This window comes from Hylobates moloch, unplaced genomic scaffold, assembly GCF_009828535.3.
Source record: "Hylobates moloch isolate HMO894 unplaced genomic scaffold, HMol_V3 SCAFFOLD_9, whole genome shotgun sequence".
Taxonomy (NCBI): domain Eukaryota; kingdom Metazoa; phylum Chordata; class Mammalia; order Primates; family Hylobatidae; genus Hylobates; species Hylobates moloch.
Window position 1 is genome coordinate 20,469,390 of NW_026652284.1, and position 19,611 is coordinate 20,489,000.

General features: G+C 42.6%; 1 protein-coding gene across 4 annotated transcripts in view; it reads left to right on the plus strand.

Annotated features, from left to right (window-relative positions):
• Window positions 1-19,611, plus strand: part of CDC42 (cell division cycle 42) — a 40,688-nt gene that overhangs the window by 8,914 nt on the left and 12,163 nt on the right. For 2 of the 4 annotated variants that reach the window (XM_032759233.2, XM_032759235.2), the window contains exon 2: window positions 17,283-17,437. In XM_032759233.2, coding sequence (XP_032615124.1) covers window positions 17,333-17,437 — 105 coding nt within the window. In that variant the 5' untranslated portion in view covers window positions 17,283-17,332. Of the gene's footprint in view, window positions 1-5,826; window positions 5,972-12,094; window positions 12,210-17,282; window positions 17,438-19,611 lie in introns of those variants that run through there. The other 2 variants (XM_058444642.1, XM_058444643.1) reach the window with 2 other exon arrangements.

The window sequence follows — 19,611 nt, forward strand, 5'->3', positions numbered from 1 at the left end:
GTCTCGCTCTGTCGCCCAGGCTGGAGTGCAGTGGCACAATCTCGGCTCACTGCAAGCTCCGCCTCCCGGGTTCACGCCATTCTCCTGCCTCAGCCTCTCCGAGTAGCTGGGACTACAGGCGCCCACCACCACGCCCGGCTAATTTTTTGTATTTTTTTTTTTTTAATAGAGACGGGGTTTCACCGTGGTCTCGATCTCCTGACCTCGTGATCCGCCTGCCTCGGCCTCCCAAAGTGCTGGGATTACAAGCGTGAGCCACCGCGCCCGGCCCAATTTTTGTATTTTTAGTGGAGATGGGATTTTACCGTGTTGGCCAGGCTGGTCTCAAACTCCTGACCTCAAGTGATCTGCCCCCTTCGGCCTCCCAAAGTGCTGGGATTACAGGCATGAGCCACTGCGCCCGGCCTAACTTGATGTTTCTTAAACTTGTTTGATGGCGTTTCATCCTCCCCATCACCCCTATGGAACACCCTTTTTTATTTTATTTATTTATTTTTTTGAGAACGGATTCTTACTCTATCACCCGGGCTGGAGTGCAGTGGCGTGATCTCGGCTCACTGCAACCCCTGCCTCCTGGATTCAAGCAGTTCTGCCTCAGCCTCCTGAGTAGCTGGGACTACAGGCATGTGCCACCATACCCAGCTAATTTTTGTATTTTTAGTAGAGACGGGGTTTCATCACGTTGGCCAGGCTGGTCTCAAACTCCTGGCCTCAAATGATATGCCTGCCTTGGCCTCCCAAAGTGCTGGGATTACAGGCGTGAGCCTCCATGCCTGGCTGTTTGACCCATTTGAAAAATGGCTTGTGGTTTATAAGACAAGTTGTCTGAGAATCTGAATGTAGGTACTTCTACCTCATCAGCTAGAACAAAGAAAGTCTCAATAATCATAGTTTGTTTTGTAGTTGGTATCTCACCTTATGAGGTGCCTTTTAAAAGAAAGTTTCTCAGTTTGTCACGTTTGCTGCCTAGGTAATGTAGTGACTTATTTTATGCTGCAAATGTATGCTTGTTTAGGATATCTGATATAGGCTGGCGTGATTTCATTCTTGCAGACTTACGACCAAAATACTCTGTACTGATTCTGAAAATATTTGTCTTTTTGGTGCATTTATAAGAACATAAGTTGCCTGATCTTAAGAGTTTTTTTCTGCTTGGGTATGGTGGCTCATGCCTGTAATACCAGCAGTTTGGGAGACCCAGGTGGGAGGATTGCTTGAGGCCAGCAGTTTGAGACTAGCCTGGTAGCCTGGTCAACATAGTGAGACCGTGGCTCTATTAAAAAAAAAAAAAAAAAAAAAGTTTTTTCCGAACTTATCCATTTGTCTGTGGTACAAACCTATCCTCTGATATTTCAAACCAAAAAACTTCTTTATAACTTTCTCCTTAAACCCTCCACCTCCAATCTGATGACCTATTCTCTATTTCTGTGCTACTACCGCAGGGCAGATGCTCCATTTCAATCTTAGATTATTACCCTAGTTTCTTAGCTGAGTTCCTTGACTATCGGTTGTCTTTGGCAGTCCACCTTGGAATACAGGTACAATATTGATACTCCTAAAACACTGTTCATGGATATGGAAGAAGTGACTGTTCTGCTTAGCTTTTAGAGTCTATATGACTTGGACTCATAGTTTTTTTTGTTTGTTTCTTTTTTCCACTTTGCATGCTTGCTTGTGCCTTTTCTCCTGATACTCCTATCTAACTAGAGATTTATTCTCACATTATTTTAGATTACTCTCCCGTGTTTACTCTGAAAATCTGTGGCACTCCTATTTCATAGTGTAAAATTGTAGCAATCTGAGACTACTACAGTTCCTAGCCTCTTATAACCAGTAAAGTATACTAGATGATGTATGATGAATTTTCTAGCATAGAATTTGGCACAGAGTAGGCATTTAGTAAATTACTGAAATGTGTTAAAGGCCTTTGAAGGCAAGATTTCTGTTACCCAGTGTAATGCTATAGTAGGCATTTAGATATCTTACTTAGATAACTTTTGTAATAAGTTAATAGAGTTGGTTCTTGGAAGAACGAAATCCTATTTTAACAGATATTTTAGATCCTAACTTGTGTCGTAATTAGAGAGGGTCTGTTAGGTGCTTGGGATCTTGTTCTTGAACTGCACACATACCAGCACAACTACTGTTAAATTTCTTTTGCCCCTTTAGAACAAAAAAGGATTTAACAGTTATGTACTTTTAATAACATTGTATTACCTTGTTGGTAACCTTCACAACTTTTTTTTTTTTTGAGACAGAGTCTTGCTCTTGTCATCCAGGCTGGAATGCAGTGATGCCATCATGGCTCACTGGAACCTTCGCCTCCCGGGTTCAAGTGATTCTCGTGCCTCAGCCTCCCGAGTAGCTGGGATTACAGGTGTGAGCCACCACACCGGCTAATTTTTGTATTTTTAGTAGAGATGGGGTTTTGCCATGTTGACCCAGGCTGGTCTGGAACTCCTGACCTCTTTTGATCTTCCCGCCTTGGCCTCCCAAAGTGCTGGGATTACAGGCGTGAGCCACTGCGCCAGACCTTCACAATCATCTTTAATATGTATAACATTTCATCCTGTGGTGTATTATTACTTGTTTTTTTTTTTGTTGTTGTTACATTAACTGTTTTGATGGTATAGCATCTCATTGTTTCTTGATAAAGTATTTTCTTCTTTTTGGATAAATTACCTGAAGTGGAAATATATGTGTAGGGCATTTAAAAAAAAACCTTGTGTTTTCCTAATATTCTGAGGGAAAATCTTACTGTAATCTTTCTTCCCTTCTAATCAAATACTCTTGTGAATGCTTTTTTAAAAAATTTTTTGAGGTGGAATCTCACTCTGTCACTCAAGCTGGAGTATAATGATGTGATCTTGGCTCACCCACAGCCTCTGCCTCCCCGGTTCAAGGAGTTCTCCTGTCTCAGCCTCCTGTGTAGGTGGGAGTACAGGTGTGTGTCATCATGCCTGCTAATTTTTGTATTTTTAGTCGAGACAGGTTTTGCCACGTTGGCCAGGTTGGTGTGGAACTCCTGACCTCAGGAGATCTGCCCGCCTCGGCCTCCCATAGTGCTGGGATCACAGGTGTGAGCTACTATGCCTGGCCTTGTGAGTGTTCCTATTTTGTTTTCAGGGGTGTATAATTGACTTTCACTTTGATGGAGTTTAGAAGACAGCCTACTATAGAAGATTGCCTAGAGAAGATTCTTTTTTTTTTTTGAGAGTCTTGCTCTGTTGCCCAGGCTGGAGTGCAGTAGTGCAATCTCACTGTAACCTCTGCCTCCCGGGTTCACGCAATTCTCTGGCTTCAGCCTCCTCAGTAGCTGGGATTACAGGCGCTTGCCACCACGCTTGGCTAATTTTTATATTTTTAGTAGAGACAGGGTTTCACCATGTTGGTCAGGCTGGTCTCGAACTTGACCTCAGGTGATCCACCCACCTTGGCACTCTGGGATTACAGGCGTGAGCCACTGCTAAATTGCCTGCATATTTGGATTATTTCACGTTGATAGTAAGAGTTCACAGTTGAGTGTTAATTGCTCTTTGCAGAGTGACTTGACAACCGGTGATGGTGATACTATTGTCTCTGTTTTACAAAGGAAGCGAGGCTTAAAAGAGTTTTAAGTAGCTTGCCCAAAATCGCACAAGAATGGGAATATGAGCTTTAGGGCTGCTTGATTGAAAGCATATGCTCTTTACTGCAACTCTGTAGTCTTCCTTGGGCATGTTAGAGACTTGAGAAATACTTGCTGTGTGATTAGGTTATTTTGTCTCAAAATAGGGTGAGGTGGGTTACAGCCCTTTCTGTAATATTTTGAATCTCTTGGCTACAAATGTGACACTTATTAAATTAAATTGCTCTTTGAGATTGGAATGAAGGGATTTCTGAAAGGATTGATCAAATTAGCAAATAACCCTGTCTAGTAGAAGCAAGGATTTTTCTGAGTTCCCTCTTATTCATGGTATTTAGATGTTTTTACTTAACAACTGTTCTGATCTTTTTAGGGTTGTTTCTGTAGATTTTAATTTTGCATAAGAATGAGGTGCCATATTAGGTATTTACTCTCTGCTAGGTGGTGTACCAGTTGCTTTATATATACATTACCTCATTTCTCTGTAGTGGTCTTGTGAATTAGATGTCAATTTGTAGAGACGAGAAAGTTAAGGCATAGAAGTGAAGTAACTTGCCAGGATCATACACATTGAGGTGGAGCTAAGATTGGAACTCATATTTGCTTGTCTTTAAAAATCCCGCCACCACGCCCGGCTAATTTTTTGTATTTTTAGTAAGTGGGGGTTTCACCGTGGTCTCGATCTCCTGACCTCGTGATCCGCCCGCCTCGGCCTCCCAAAGTGCTGGGATTACAAGCGTGAGCCACCGCGCCCAGCCACGCCTGGCTAATTTTTTGTAGTTTTAGCAGAGACGGGATTTCACCATGTTGGCCAGGCTTGTCTTGAACTGCTAACCTCAAATAATTGACCCACCTTGGCCTCCCAAAGTGTTGGGATTAGAGGCCACTGTGCCTGGGCGTTTTTTCATATTACTACTTTAGTCAACAAAGTTTTAAAAGACATTTAAGAATTTTATTTTTTCCTGTCCTTAATATATTGTTCAGTATTGTATTGGCTGCATTGGGAGGGGGAATAAAGAAGTATAAGCCTAGTTGTTCCCTCAGAGAGCTTAAAATCTATTAGAGGGGCTGGGTGAGGTGAGGTGGTGCATGCTTGTAGTCTCAGCTACTTGGGAGGCCGAGGCAGGAGAATCGCTTGAGCGTGGGAGGCAGAGGTTGCAGTAAGCTGAAATTGCGCCACTGTGCTGCAGCTTAGGTGACAGAGTGAGACCCTGTCTCCAAAAAAAAAAAAAACAAAAATCTATTAGAATAAACATAAGCATATGTGACTAAAAATAACATGGTTAATTACTCCTGTGATTCATTTATTCGGTGAGTGTGTCCTGTGTGACTGGTATTGAGCTATTTTATGGGCATACAGCAGTTATTGCCTTTATGGAGATTTCCTTATTTTTAAAAGTCTGTTTCTACTGCCATATGACAGATAAACAAGATAATTATAGATGATGACCTTACAATAAAGGAAATAAGGTAATATGAAACGAGTGTAAGGAGGTAGGGCACTATTGCCCTGGATAATGTGGTCAGGGGAGGACTTTTGGAGGAGATGATGATTTGAGCTGAGATCTGGAGAGTCAGAAGCCAAAAGCTTTAAGAGCAGGGGCAAGGAGTATTGTTGGTAAAGACTTGAAGGCATGGCCGGGTGCAGTGGCTCACACCTGTAATTCCAGCACTTTGGGAGGCCGAGGTGGGCGGATCACCTGAGTTTGGGAGTTTGAGACCAGCTTGACCAACATGGAGAAACCCCGTCTCTACTAAAAATACATAATTAGCCGGGTGTGGTGGCACATGCCTGTAATTCCAGCTATTCGGGAGGTTGAGGCTGGAAAATTGCTTGAACCTGGAGGCGGTGGTTGTGGTGAGCAGAGATTGGGCCAAAAAAGACCTGAAGGCAGGACAGAGCGTGGCACGTTTGGGGATGTAAGAGACCTGTGTAGCTAGAGCCTGGAGAGTACAGGGGAACAGAGCATGAGCAGGTTTGAGAGCTAAGGAGGGCCTTGCCATGGGTTCTGTTTAGTCTGTTTAGGCTTCTTTAACGATACCATAGACTGGGTAGCTTGTAAATGACAGAAACTTATCACAGTTCTGGATCCTGGGAAGGACAATATTGAGGTGCTGGTGTATTTGACGTTTGGTAAGGGCCTGCTTTGTGGGTTCATAGATGGTGGTTTTTTCTTTTTTTCTTTTTCTTTTTTTAACAGAGTCTCACTGTGTTTCCCAGGCTGGAATGCAGTAGTGCTCTTAGCTCACTGCAACCTCCGCCTCCCAGCTTCGCTTTGGTGCTCTCAGCTCACTGCAACCTCCGCCTCCCAAGCAAGGAATCCTCCTGAGTAGCTGGGGTTACAGGTATGCGCCACCGGCTAATTTTTGTATTTTTAGTAGAGACAGGGTTTCACCATGTTGGCCAGGCTGGTCTCGAACGCCTGGCCTCAGATGATCTGCCCGCCTCGGCCTCTCAATGTGCTAGGATTACAGGCCTGAGCCACTGCGTCCGGACCCGTTTGTTCCTTTTTGCTGTATCTTCTTGCATGGTGCAATGGGTGGGGGAGCTCTCTGGGGTCTCTTATAAGGCCACTAATCCCATTTAGGGATGAGGGGACTTTGTCCTCTGGACCTAATCACCTCCCAGCAGTCTCACCTTCCAACAACATCACACTGGTGATCAGGTGTCAGCTTATGGATTTTGGGACACAAACATTCTAATCATAGCAGGAGGTCAGGCGGTTGGGGCAGTTTCAATACCTAGACTAGTTAGGAAAGGTCTCAGAGAAGGAAAGGTGTTGTAGTGGAAGGGTAGCTTGAAATAGGGTGAGTTGTAAGGCCAGACACCCAAGATTTGGCTGAGATGGGAGGATCCCTTGAGCCCAGGAAGGTTGAAGCTGCAGTAAGCCATGATTGAGCCATTCCACTCTGGCCTAGGTGACAGAGTGAGACCCTGTCTCAAAAACAAAAAAAATCTTTAGGAAACCTGTATGTTTGAAGATCAAGGGCTGAAAATCCACTCAGTATCATTTAGCAGAGGATGTATAACATCCATTACACATCTGTTTCAAAAACAGCATGTTTCCAAAATTATACATCTCTTTACAAATAAACGTTATAGTATTAATAACTATAGAGGCACCATCAGAACTAGTTACAAAACATGCTGCTAACTTTCACAAGGCATCTCTGAGCCATCTCTTAAGGTGTGTATTTTGATCGTGGGGCTTTAAGAACATTTTCTTTGCTTTAATTAGTTGTAGGTCTCCATTTTCATTGTCTTCATAATTGGCTTGATCTCCCTTTTTGGCAGACTTTTTTTCTGTTGTCCCCACCAATGTCTCATATTCTAGCCATTTCTTCTAGCCATTTCTTCTTCATCTGACACGTAAAATTCCAGTTTCATCTTCAGTTTCTGCTTTGTTCTAGTATTCATCTGAAGCGTTAATTTCTCAACCTCAGGAGTAAATCCGATGAATGAAATTCCTTCCATAGAAATGATCTTCATATAACGAGATGCTGCTCTTCTGTTATGAAATTCTTTACTTATTAAGCTCTGGCAAATCTGAGTGCCAGTGCTCTTAACTAATTTTATTTTCTTCCTCTTCTAGTCATTTCTTAGTTTCTGAGTCCAGTCCTGTTTGCATGAACTTCATGTGCAGCAGGTTCTTGGAGAACTTGGTCTTGTGCTCAGGTGCCATGCTGGCTTCAGCTTGTGCTGTGTTCTGGCCACCTGCTGTTTCTTAGTTAAGAGACTAGAATGAGAAAGTTACATATAAGGATGTCAGTTGGTAGTAGTATTGAAGGAAGAATATGTAGGGGGTGATGCTTGTTTATTGTCTGTGTACCCCACTGGAATTGTTGCTCCAAGAGGGCGTGAACTTTGTTATGTAAATTGTGGAGTGTGCCTACGTATAGGACAAAGTTTGGCACATGGTAGATGCTTAATAAAGGCTTGTTGAATGAATGAGTAAATCTACAAGTCTTGAATATTTTGAGGAAACAATCTTACTGTATCTCCATTTTATACCTTTTTTTTTTTTTTTTTTTTTGAGATAGAATCTCACTCTGTCCCCAGGCTGGAGTGCAGTGGCACAATCACGGCTCACTGCAACCTCTGCCTCCTGGGTTCAAGCAATTCTCCCGCCTCACCCTCCCAAATAGCTGGGACTATAGGTGAGCGCCATCACACCCGGCAAATTTTTGTATTTTTGGTAGAGAACGGGTTTCACCGTGTTGGCCAGGTTGGTCTTGAACCCCTGACCTCAAGTGATCCGCCCGCCTCAGCCTCCCAAAGTGTTGGGATTACAGGTGTGAGCCACCACGCTTGGCCAAAACAGGGTCTTGTTCTCTTACCCAGGCTGGAGTGCAGTGGTGTGACTACAGCTCACTGTAGCCTTGACCTTCCCTGCTCAGGTGGTCTCTCACCTCAGCCTCCCCAGTAGTTGGGACTGCAGGCACATGCCACCACTATTTTTTTTATTTTTTTATTTTTTGTAGAGATGGGGTTTTGTCATGTTGCCCAAGCTTGTCTTGACCTGCTGGGCTCAAGTGATCCTCCTGCCTTGGCCTCCCAAAATGTTGGGATTACAGGCGTGAGCCGCTATACCCAGCTTTGGTAGAGGTTTTTTTGTTTGTTTGTTGTTGTTGTTGTTTTGAGATAACATCTCCCTGTGTTGCCCAGGCTGGAGTGCAGTGGCATAATCTTGGCTTACTTGCAACCTCCATCTCCTGGGCTCAGGTGATCTTCGGCCTCCCAAGTAGCTGGGACCACAGGCGCATGCCACCGTGCCCAGCTAATTTTTGTATTTTTGGTAGAGACGCAGTTTTGCCATGTTGCCTAGGTTGTTCTCAAACTCCTGACCTCAAGCAGTCCATCCACCTGCCTTGGCTTCTCAAAGTGCTGGGATTATAGGCTTGAGCCACTGTGCCCAGCCTCTGGGTATGATTTTCTAAGCAATGTTGTATTCTTAATTGAACATGTAAAAAGTAGAGATTCCTCTTCAAAGACTTCCCCCCCATCTAATTAGAAATAAATAGTAACTTCTTTTAAAAGCAAAATTTATTCAAAGACATGTGCTAACATTCTTAAATATCTGCTAGCTGTAATAAATAAATCAGTGTACTTTATGTTCTTAGCTCCCACAATTTAGCCTAAATATTTGCCCTGGCATGCTCATACTGGTCCAAGCAAGCATTAGATCATAGCCTGTTTAAAGGTATTTTTACCTTTCTCAGCATTCCACAAGTTACTTCCTCCTTCCTTTGTTCTCCTCTGCCCTTTTTTTTTTTTTTTTTTTGGAAATGGAGTCTCGCCCTGTGGTTCAGGCTGGAGTGCAGTGGCATGATCTCGGCTCACAACAAGCTCCGCCTCCTAGGTTCACGCCATTCTCCTGTCTCAGCCTCCCAAGTAGCTGGGACTACAGGCGCCCGCCACCACGCCCAGCTAATTTTTTTGTATTTTTAGTAGAGGCAGGGTTTCACCGTGTTAGCCAGGCTGGTCTTGATCTCCTGACCTCGTGATCCGCCTGCCTCAGCCTCCCAAAATGCTGGGATTACAGGCGTGAGCCACCACGCCTGGCCTTCTTTGCCTCTTTTTAAAAGTTGTAAGTTGCTAGCCTATCAGGACAAATACAAAATGTGAGGTCCCGTTCCAGCCAATAAAAACCGGACACAGCAGTAGGATAGATGCGTCAGGTTATAAATGACCCTGTCTCCTTTGCTCGGTGTACTCTCATGGCAAAACTGCCGGCAAGTGTATCCTTTCTGCAGAAGGTATAAATGGCCTTGCTGAGATAATTAAATTTATGTTCACGTGCTATTTCTTTACGGCACTGAGGAACAAGCATTTCTTTTTTTTCTTTCTTTCTTTTTTTTTTTTTTTTTGAGGTGGAGTCTCGCTTTGTTGCCCAGGCTGGACTGCAGTGGTGTGATCTCGGCTCACTGCAAGCTCCGCCCCACTGGTTCATGCCATTCTCCTGCCTCAGCCTCCCTAGTAGCTGGGACTACAGGCGCCCGTCACCACGCCTGGCTAATTTTTTTGTATTTTTAGTAGAGTCGGGGTTTCACCGTATTAGCCAGGATGGTCTCGATCTCCTGACCTCGTGATCCATCCGCCTTGGCCTCCCAAAGTGCTGGGATTACAGGCGTGAGCCACCACGCCCAGTCGGAACAAGCATTTCTAACAAACATGTAAGCCCAGCTGTATGCGTTTTGTTACATGTCTTCTGTGATATAGAAGCAAACAAGTTTTGCAAACAAGACAGCACACTTGCATACATGTGTGAATGCATGGAATACATTGCTGTGGTTTGAGTACTTTTGGTTGCCTAAAAATCACATGCATGGGTAGATGTTTAAAAAATTGTACGTTAGATATGCTACTATAACTTACAGCAGAAGGTGCATTTTCCAAAGTGGCTGGATTTGACAGGAGAGACAAGTAGTTGTGATTTTATTCTTTTTAATCCTACAACCAGACTAGTCCTTCTGTTGAACTGATAAGGAAGATTGTGAAATTGGGTCATTCTCTTGATTCCTGTAGTGCCTCTTCTTTCTTGTATCCTAAGTATGGAAATGGGTTACTTCAGGGGCAAATGTATTTCACATGAAGACAACTTTACTTTTAGTGTGTTTTGGATTAGAGTGAATGTGGTGTCAGAAAAAGAAAATTCAGTTCTGATACTAACAGTTTAATTCTGATACTCCCACCCCACAGCTTAAGGGCTGAATCTTGCGAGACTGCCCTCACTTTAGGCAGCAGCTACAAATGCAGTGCCTAGGCTACCTACACAGTAGACTACAAATTTTGGGATTCCCATGGCCTTTCTTAGGTTTGATTATTAGCTAGAACAACTCACTGAACTCAGGAAAACGTTTTACTTACCTTTTTTTTTTTTTTTTTGAGATGGAGTCTTGCTCTGTTGCCCAGGCTGGGGTGCAGTGGTGCGATCTCAGCCCACTGCAAGCTCTGCCTCCCGGGTTCATGCCATTCTCCTGCTTCAGCCTCCCGAGTAGCTGGAACTACAGGCGCCTACCACCACGCCCAGCTAATTTTTTGTATTTTTAGTAGAGATGGGGTTTCGCCATGTTAGCCGGGATGGTCTCGATCTTCTGACCTCATGATCTGCCCACCTCGGCCTCCCAAAGTGCTGGGATTACAGGCGTGAACCACCGTGCCCGGCCGTTTTACTTACCTTTATGCCTTTGTCATAAAGGGTACAACTCACGAACAGCCAAATGGAAGAGATATATAGGGCATGGTTGTGGGTGGGGAGGGCTTCAGGTGTTGGCTTCAGGTGTTGCCCTCCCAGGACCTGCTTTCCCCTCACCTTGAAATGTTCACAGACCTGGAAGCTCTCCAAATCTCCTGTTCTGGAGTTTTCATAGAGCTCAGTTTCCAGCCCTCCTCCCCTCTCTGGAGGTTGGTGCATGGGGCTGAAAGTTACATCCCTCCAGTCACTTTGTCTTTCTGATGACCAGCCCCATCCTGAGGCTTCCTAGCATCCCTTCCACCGCCACCCTGTCACTTTATTAACGTAAATTCAGGTGTGAATTTGTTATGAAAAACAAGAGACACTCATCACTCAGGAAATTCCTAGGGTTTTTAGGAGCTCTCTGCTAGGAAGTGGGGACGGAAGCCAAATATTGCCACAGTGTATTACCAAAAATTTGACTTGCCTTTTATTCACAGTTATTATTAATACTTGACATAGTTTTAAAAGAGGTATAATCTGATTGAGAATATAAATTTTTTGTAAAACTTACTGGCAAATATTTAATCTCAAATCTTAAGATTGCTGTATGTTTGTGCCTAGAATGAACCATGGGGCATGGGAAAATAGGACATTTGTAGCTGGGAGTATCCCCTTCCTCCATACAGATCGTTTGCTCAGGGATTGTCTGGTGGAATTTAGATGGCAGCCAGCCAATCATAATGATAGCATAGAGAGGGTTCCATAGCCTTTTAAAATCTGTAGCGCATGGACTTAAAATTTCAGGTGCTGTAGCTCTGAGATTCTTAAAGGATATTTGGATTCCCATAGTGTTAAGAACCTAGAAGAGGCCAGGTGCAGTGGCTCACGCCTGTAATCCCAGCACTTTGGGAGGCCGAGGTGGGTGGATCACCCGAGGTCAGGATTTCGAGACCAGCCTGGCCAATGTGGCGAAACCCCGTCTCTACTAAAAAAACACAAAAATTAGCCAGGCATGGTGGTGCGTGCCTGTAATCCCAGCTACTTGGGAGGCTGAGGTGGGATAATTGCTTGAACCTGGGAGGCGGAGGTTGCAGTGAGCCGAGATCGCGCCATTGCACTCCAGCCTGGGTGACAGAGCAAGACTCTGTCTCAAAAAAAAAAAAAAACAAAAAAAAAACCTAGAAGATACGGGTATTGGAGGGGTAGATGCCAGGAAGGAAAGAAGGAAGATATACCTTATTTCACAGTTTTATTTCCTTATGATTTGCAGAATCATTTAAAAAAAATTTGAGACAGAGTCTTGCTCTGTCATCCAGCCTGGAGGGCAGTGGCACAGTCATAGCCAACTGCAGCCTTGGAATCAAGCAATCTTCCTACCTCAGCCTCCCTGGTAACTGGGACTACAGGTGTGTGCCACTTCACCCAGCTAATTTTTTATTTGTTTGTAGAGATGGGGTCTCACTGTTTCCCAGGCTGGTCCCAAACTCCTGGGTTCAAGCAATCTCCTCACCTTGTCCCCCCCAAAGTGCTGGGATTACAGGTGTGAGCCACCATGCCTGACCCTGCAGAATCATTTTTTCTGCTATAAGTTGCCCAACCCCAATTCTAAGTTGTGGTACAAATGAACTTCAGTGTTAAAAAGAGGTAGGATTCAGTTATTGGTGCAAAATAACTTAGCTTTTCTTTCTTTTCTTTCTTCTTTTTTGAGACGGAGTCTTGCTGTGTTGCCCAGGCTGGAGTGCAGTGGCGCCATCTTGGCTCACTGCAGTGCGCCTCCGCCTCCCGAGTTCAAGCGATTCTCCTGCCTCAGGCTCCTGAGTAGCTGGGACTACAGGTGCCCGCCACCATGCCCAGCTAATTTTTTGTATTTTTAGTAGAGACGGGGTTTCACCGTGTTAGCCAGAATGGTTTCCATCTCCTGACCTTGTGATCTGCCTGCCTCGGCCTCCCAGAGTGCTGGGATTACAGGCGTGAGGCACCATGCCCGGCGCAGAATAACTTTACTGGTTAGCAGAATGGTAATTGTTTCTATGTGGCCTCTTTGCTGCCATAGTGATTTGACATTATTTCAATAGGAAATTAACATAGGGTTTATGAACATGTCTGGCTTATATATATTGCAAAACCCAAAGTCTCTCCCCTGATTGCTCCCTTTACCCACCCCAATCTGTGGAGTATCTGGTGACATTAAGAAAAAAGAAAAGGAAAAAAGAAATAGAGGTCAGGTCTTACTATGTTGCCCAGGCTGGTGTTGAACTCCTGAGCTCAAGTGATCTTCCCACTTTGGCCTCCCAAAGTGCAAGGATTACAGGTGAGCCACTGTGCTCTTTTTAATACATGTGTTAAAGGGCAAAACTACAACAAATTTAAATCTCACTTGGCTTTATTGTGATTTTAGAGTTGGGCAGTGCTTCATTCCACAGAACAGAGTTAAGTGTTCGAAGGAGCTGAGCGGAAGAGGTTGGCTTAATAGACAGAAGAGCTGAGGAAAGGGGAAGCAAAGAACAAAGGGCCTATTAGTTGTTTCAGAGCTACCTTTCTTGTAAGGCAGGGACAGGGAGAAGACAGAACAATAGAAAAATAACTGATTAGGTAATATCAGGTTACTTCAGGCTGCTTTTTTTGTGTAAGGATTAAAGCAGAGGGAACTTCATTATCATTCCAATTGAAGATTGAAAGTGGCCTGTTTGGTAAACTGGCTGTCATCTCTCCTGTTTCTCAGAAGGTCAGATAACAACTAAATTTAAGTTTAGTGATGTGAAGCTTTAGCATGAATAACTCCATTTTGATTTTTAGTCTGGTCACTTGGGGCCTAGTGCAGGAGATTAGTCCACAACGGTAGCCTTCTATAGTTTTTCTTTAACACATGAAACAATTATTAATACATGCCAAATGCTTTGCAGAATAGTCTTAATTAGAACTTGACTCTGAAATGACCATCTTTGTAATGGTAACTCTACATTTGACTACATTTGTACTGAGAACAATTAGTATAATCTTCCCTTGATATTGCGGGGGATTGATTCCAGAACTCTCCGAGGATACAACAATCCTGGAATGCTCGAGTTTCTTATATAAAATTACATAGTACAGTTATCCATCTGTATCTGTGGGTTCTGCATCTGTGTACATGGAGGGCTGACTGTACTGTAATTATCTTGGAGATAAAAAGTGTTATGAGTTTCTTTCTAAGAAGTTTGGAATTGCTGTTTTAAAATTCCTTATATTGACTTAAAGGTACCGTTACTTGTTGAAGACTAATAATTAACATGTACTAAGCATGTACTGTATGCCAAGTACTGTTGCAAGTTCTTTACATTTATTATCTTAGTTTACCTTATGAGAAAGGTAGTACTGTTTTCATTTCTAGAGAAGGGGAAACCAAGCTACACAGAGGTTGAATAACACAGAGGTTGAATAGCTAGAGTGTGGTAGAGCCACTCTGACTCCAGAGCCCAGGCTTAACAGGGGACTCACAACCAACCAGTTTGTAACAAATTGCTGAGCAGTCAGGTTGGGAAGTCTAAGAAGTGGAAGATTTGTGGGTAAATAGAAAGGGGAAGAGCAAACTCTTGTCTTACTCCCTTCTCCCAATAAAATTCAGTAGTTATATGCAGGTGAAAAACAGGAAATGAGCTTTTAGCCCCTATTTTTTGCTTCCTTTTCTTTGTATTTGCTTTCCTCTTCTTTATATTTGCATTGCTGGTAACTCATGGATATATACTTGTCATTCCACAAGCACTGATTATATTTGTTTTTATTTATTTATTTATTTATTTTTTTTTTTTTGAGACGGAGTCTTGCTCTGTCGCCCAGGCTGGAGTGCAGTGGCGCAATCTCGGCTCACTGCAAGCTCCGCCTCCCGGGTTCCCGCCATTCTCCTGCCTCAGCCTCCGGAGTAGCTGGGACTACAGGCGCCCGCCACCACGCCCGGCTAATTTTTTGTATTTTTAGTAGAGACGGGGTTTCACCGTGGTCTCGATCTCCTGACCTCGTGATCCGCCCGCCTCGGCCTCCCAAAGTGCTGGGATTACAAGCGTGAGCCACCGCGCCCGGCCTATATTTGTTTTTATTAATGTCACTTCTCAGACAGTATAGTGTAATGTAATGTTTATTAAGAGCAGGGACTTGAGGTTGGGCACGGTGGCTCACACCTATAATCCTAGCACTTTGAGGGGCCCAGGCAGTTGGCTTACTTGAGGTCAGGAGTTCAAGGCCAGCCTGGCCAACATGGTGAAACCCTGTCTCTATTAAATACAAACATTATCCAGGCGTGATGGCATGCACCTGTAATCCCAGTTGCTCTGGAGGCTGAGGCGGGAGAATCACTTGAACCCGGGAGGCAGAGGTTGCAGTGAGCAGAGATCACGCCACTGCACTGACACACACACACACACACACACACACACACACACACACACACACACACACACACACACACACACACACACACACACACACACACACACACACACCAAGCAGGGACTTGAGAGTCAGACTGCTTGGATTTAAATTACAGTTCTGCCAGTTACTGGCTGAATAGCCTTGGCTTAGTTACTTGCTGAGCCTCACTCTCCTTATCTGTAAAATAGGGATAATATAGCACATACTTCTTAGGCTTTTTGGGAGGATGAAATGTGTGAATATGTGTAATATGTTTTGAACAGTACATAGCACTTAGTAAATGCTGTATAAGTGTTTGCTGCTTACTATTATTATTTGAGTGCTTTTAGATTTAACCAGTAATTGATTGATCTTAGGGATCAGGGTTGTTAACCTTTAGTGCTGTATTAGTATGGGTGCTTCTTAGTGCATGAAAGGGAAAGGTGAAGGAAAAAGGAGATATAAAAGGAAATTGAATAAAGAAGGATAAATATGGCTGGCTGCGGTGGCTCATGCATGTAATCCCAGCACTTTGGGACTTTGGGAGGCCGAGGTGAGTGGATTGCTTGAGCCCAGGAATTCGAGACCAGCCGGGGTAACAGTGAGACCCCGTCTCTTCAAAAAACTAAAAGCAAAACAAAAACCCAGCTGAGCATGGTGGCATGTGTCTGTGGTTCCGGCTACTTGGGAGGCCAAGGTGGGAGGATTGCTTGAGTCTGGGAGGTGGAGGTTGCAGTGAGCTGAGGTTGTGCCACTGCACTCCAGCCTGGGTGATGGGAGTAAAAACCCTGTCTAAAAAAATATTAAATATAATATTTAAAGAATAAAAATTCTTTAAAAATACACTGCAGATTATTTTGATGAGGAGCGGGAGAGAGTTTATTTCCTGTAGGTTACTCACACTAATGTATTTTCATGTTCTTTTGTTTCGTGATTTTTGCATCCATTCAACAACTCACAGTGTGTCAGTCTAGAAGTGCTCAGTGCTAGAAGTATAGTGGTGCATGAGGTAGTATAGGTTCATTTACAGGGATGTTAATAGGCACTTATAAATTGTTATGATTAATTGTTGTGAATGGTGCTATAGGAGCATGGTGGCATCTGACCAAGAGTTAGGTGGTTCTGTATTTTTATGTTTAATTATAACCCCTTTAGGATTATAATTTAAATTAAATATAAATCTTAAAATTTAGGTATATATTGGGTGGTGTTTCTTTTTATTCTTTCAGAAAACTGTTAAAGTATTTCATTGAATCTAAGATTTCAATTTCATAGAAGTCAAAATGTGGGGGAAAATGGCTGATAATGATTGTAAGAGACTCAGAGATACATTCTGACTTTAGAAATGTTTAAATGAAAAAAAGCATCTCATATTAATGACTCTTTGGTACTTGTAATTGATAGTTTCTTAAAATGGAGGAGGACTCTAGTAAGAGAAGCTATAGTATCTGTTTATAAGTCAGTATGCTTTAGAGCAATCTGACTTTTTCATTATAAAAATGTAGGTTTTGGACTAGGCATTCTGGTGCTAAAACATCTGCTGAGGCCAGCAATCACCCTGTTCTTTGTTCAGTTCCTCACATTACTCATATAATTACCGTGTGATCGTGCGGTGCTCTGCTGCTTGTTGGTCAGAGCCTGAGTAAGGCCGAATAAGGCTGGATAATGAACCATTCTTTAAAGCAGTGGCCTTTGTATTGCAGGCTAGTTCACATACATGCATAGATACAGGTGTGTGTGCACGTGTAACCGAAGAACAGCTTTCACAAAATAATATTTAGCACACTATGTGGAATTTTCTCTGATACAGCCTCTTCTCTTTCATTATAAAAATAAATTTGCTGATTATCACACCACTTTGGACCTTTTAAAAATAACACTTAAGAAGTTGAAACAGCCAGGGATCAGAAACTTAGAAATGGACCTTATTTGTTATTGTAACTTATAGCAAGTCATTGTTTCTCTTATTGGGTTCTTTTAGCCATAATAATTGTGCTGGTTCTTTTCTTGCTCTGAGTGCCTGAACCTGTTGCTAAGTGAGGAAAAAAAATCCATATGTAAGTATAAATAAACAAATATCTTTAATCTTTTTGCAGGTCAACATCAGATTTGAAATATTTAAAGTGGATACAAAACTATTTCAGCAATGCAGACAATTAAGTGTGTTGTTGTGGGCGATGGTGCTGTTGGTAAAACATGTCTCCTGATATCCTACACAACAAACAAATTTCCATCGGAATATGTACCGACTGTAAGTATAAAGGCCTCCTTCTGTTAGTAAAATGTAAAATTTGATATCGTTTTGAAAACGCTTTCTCTGTGTGTACTGAATTTTTTTTCTGTTGTCTGCCTTTGTTTCCTGTTTTTAAAGATCTTGACTTCTCATGGGTAAATTATATACACTTTAAAATTAAACAGCTGAAAAATCAGTGGAAAGTCAGAAGGGGTGACACAAGGGTTTGCAAGAAGAGCTGGGAGGCAAAACTTCAGTACACAAGATTCTAACGAGTGGTGGTCTCAATTTGGTGAAGTATGCCCTACATCTTGGAATGAGGTGACTTTTTTTTTTTTTTGGATGTTTCGGCCAATTATTGATCAGTACTTGGAGGTCTCCTGGGATACCATTTGGGGTCCTGTAACTTGAGAGACAAGTAGTATGTGTCTCCACTTTTCTTGTGGAGCTGTTCTCTTAGCAGTAATGGAGCTCCAAACTGGTTCTTAGGGGCAGAGAAGAGACCTGTTATGTTATGAGAACACCAACAGAAACCTTTGGGGGTCACCCCCACAACTGTTCTTTTCTTTTTTTTTTTTTTTTTTTGAGATGGAGTCTCTATCGCTCATTCTATCTGGAGTGCAATAGCGCGATCTCGGCTTGCTGCACCCTCCGCCTCCTAGGTTCAAGCAGTTTCTCCTGCCTCAGCCTCCTGAGTAGCTGGGATTACAGGCGCCCGCCACCACGCCTTTCTAATTTTTGTATTTTTAGTAGAAACGGGGTTTCACCATGTTGGCCAGGCTGGTCTTGAACTCCTGACCTCAAATGATCCACCCGCCTCGGCCTCCCAAAGTGCTGGGATTACAGGCATGAGCCACCATGCCTGGCCCCACAACTGTTTTTTAAATCAACTCTTTGGAATGGTAGAAGGAAGATGGGAATAACAAAAATATTGAAGTGAGAGAGAGACAAGAGTTAGAGTAACACTCATTTGTGAAAGGTAGTGAGACCCTGTCTCAAAAATAAGTAAAGTTTTTTTTTTGAAGGGGAGAGAATTTGAAGGTATTATTAAACACTAAAATCTCTTTGATATTTTGAATTGGTCCATTTGGAGACAAGATAAATGGAAGACGTTTTAGGTTCAGTGGACTTACGGGGACGTTTAGAGGTACATGAATCTTGTTTCGGAGTGAGGACAGCTATCAGAATTTTTCTGTTTCAGTCTCCATTGAAGTTATTTACTTGTAAACATAATTTCTGAGTCTTTTATGACTTTGATCTTTTGGTGTTATATTTTAAGTGGGCTTGTGGGTGTTTTATATGTATGTTTGTGTGTACATCTCTGGAAAAGTGATAGGGTGGAAGGAAGAGTAGTAGTAGAATAAGATTTTAAATGAACCGATTTAGGTAAATGAATGGACCATGAGGCACAAATAGTGTTCTCATGGTACCTGTTGAAGTTAATATGGAAATGGATTTGGTGTAAAATGCATTTAAGTTCCCATCTATAAATTGGGGCTTGCCATTTCTAGAGTAATAGAAATTCAGAGCCGGATAGGACAATATATATTGTCTTACCCCTCTCTTAATGGATGAGGGTACTCAGGCCCAATTTAGGGATGAGACTTAGAAGTCTAAGTTTTAATTACTTAGCGTAATTACACTAGCATAAGTAGACTTTGGAATGGAAGCCAGCTTTTCTGATTCTTAGTCTAGTTTTGGATATGAACAATCTAGTAAGGTGGGTTGTTTTTGAGTCTCTTAAGTGTGATTTAAGAAAATAATCTGTTTGGTTTGAGAGCTTAACCACATTCATTCAATTTCTTTGTTCCTGTTTTTAAGAACCGACTTTCCTTTAACTGTCATCTCCCTCATGCCCTTGCTTCTCTTCTTTACATTTAAATAAGCTCTTGAACAATCTGTTAAAACATAAGTCAGAAAATCAGAGTAGGTACCTAAAAGTTAAGTAGGGCTGGTCTTAAAATGTAGGATTCTTCTCCTAGTTGGAAAGCTTTGCTTTTCTTTTTATAGATATCATTTAATTTTTAAATTTTTATTGTAAATTGACAGATTATAGTTGTATATGAAAGCATTGCTTTTCAATTGTAAATTAATTCCAAAGACTCCAGAATTTGTGTTGGGTCTTTTCCCATTTAGCATTGTTAAACCTCCCATTTTCACAAATAACTTAGTACAACCAGTATTAGCATATG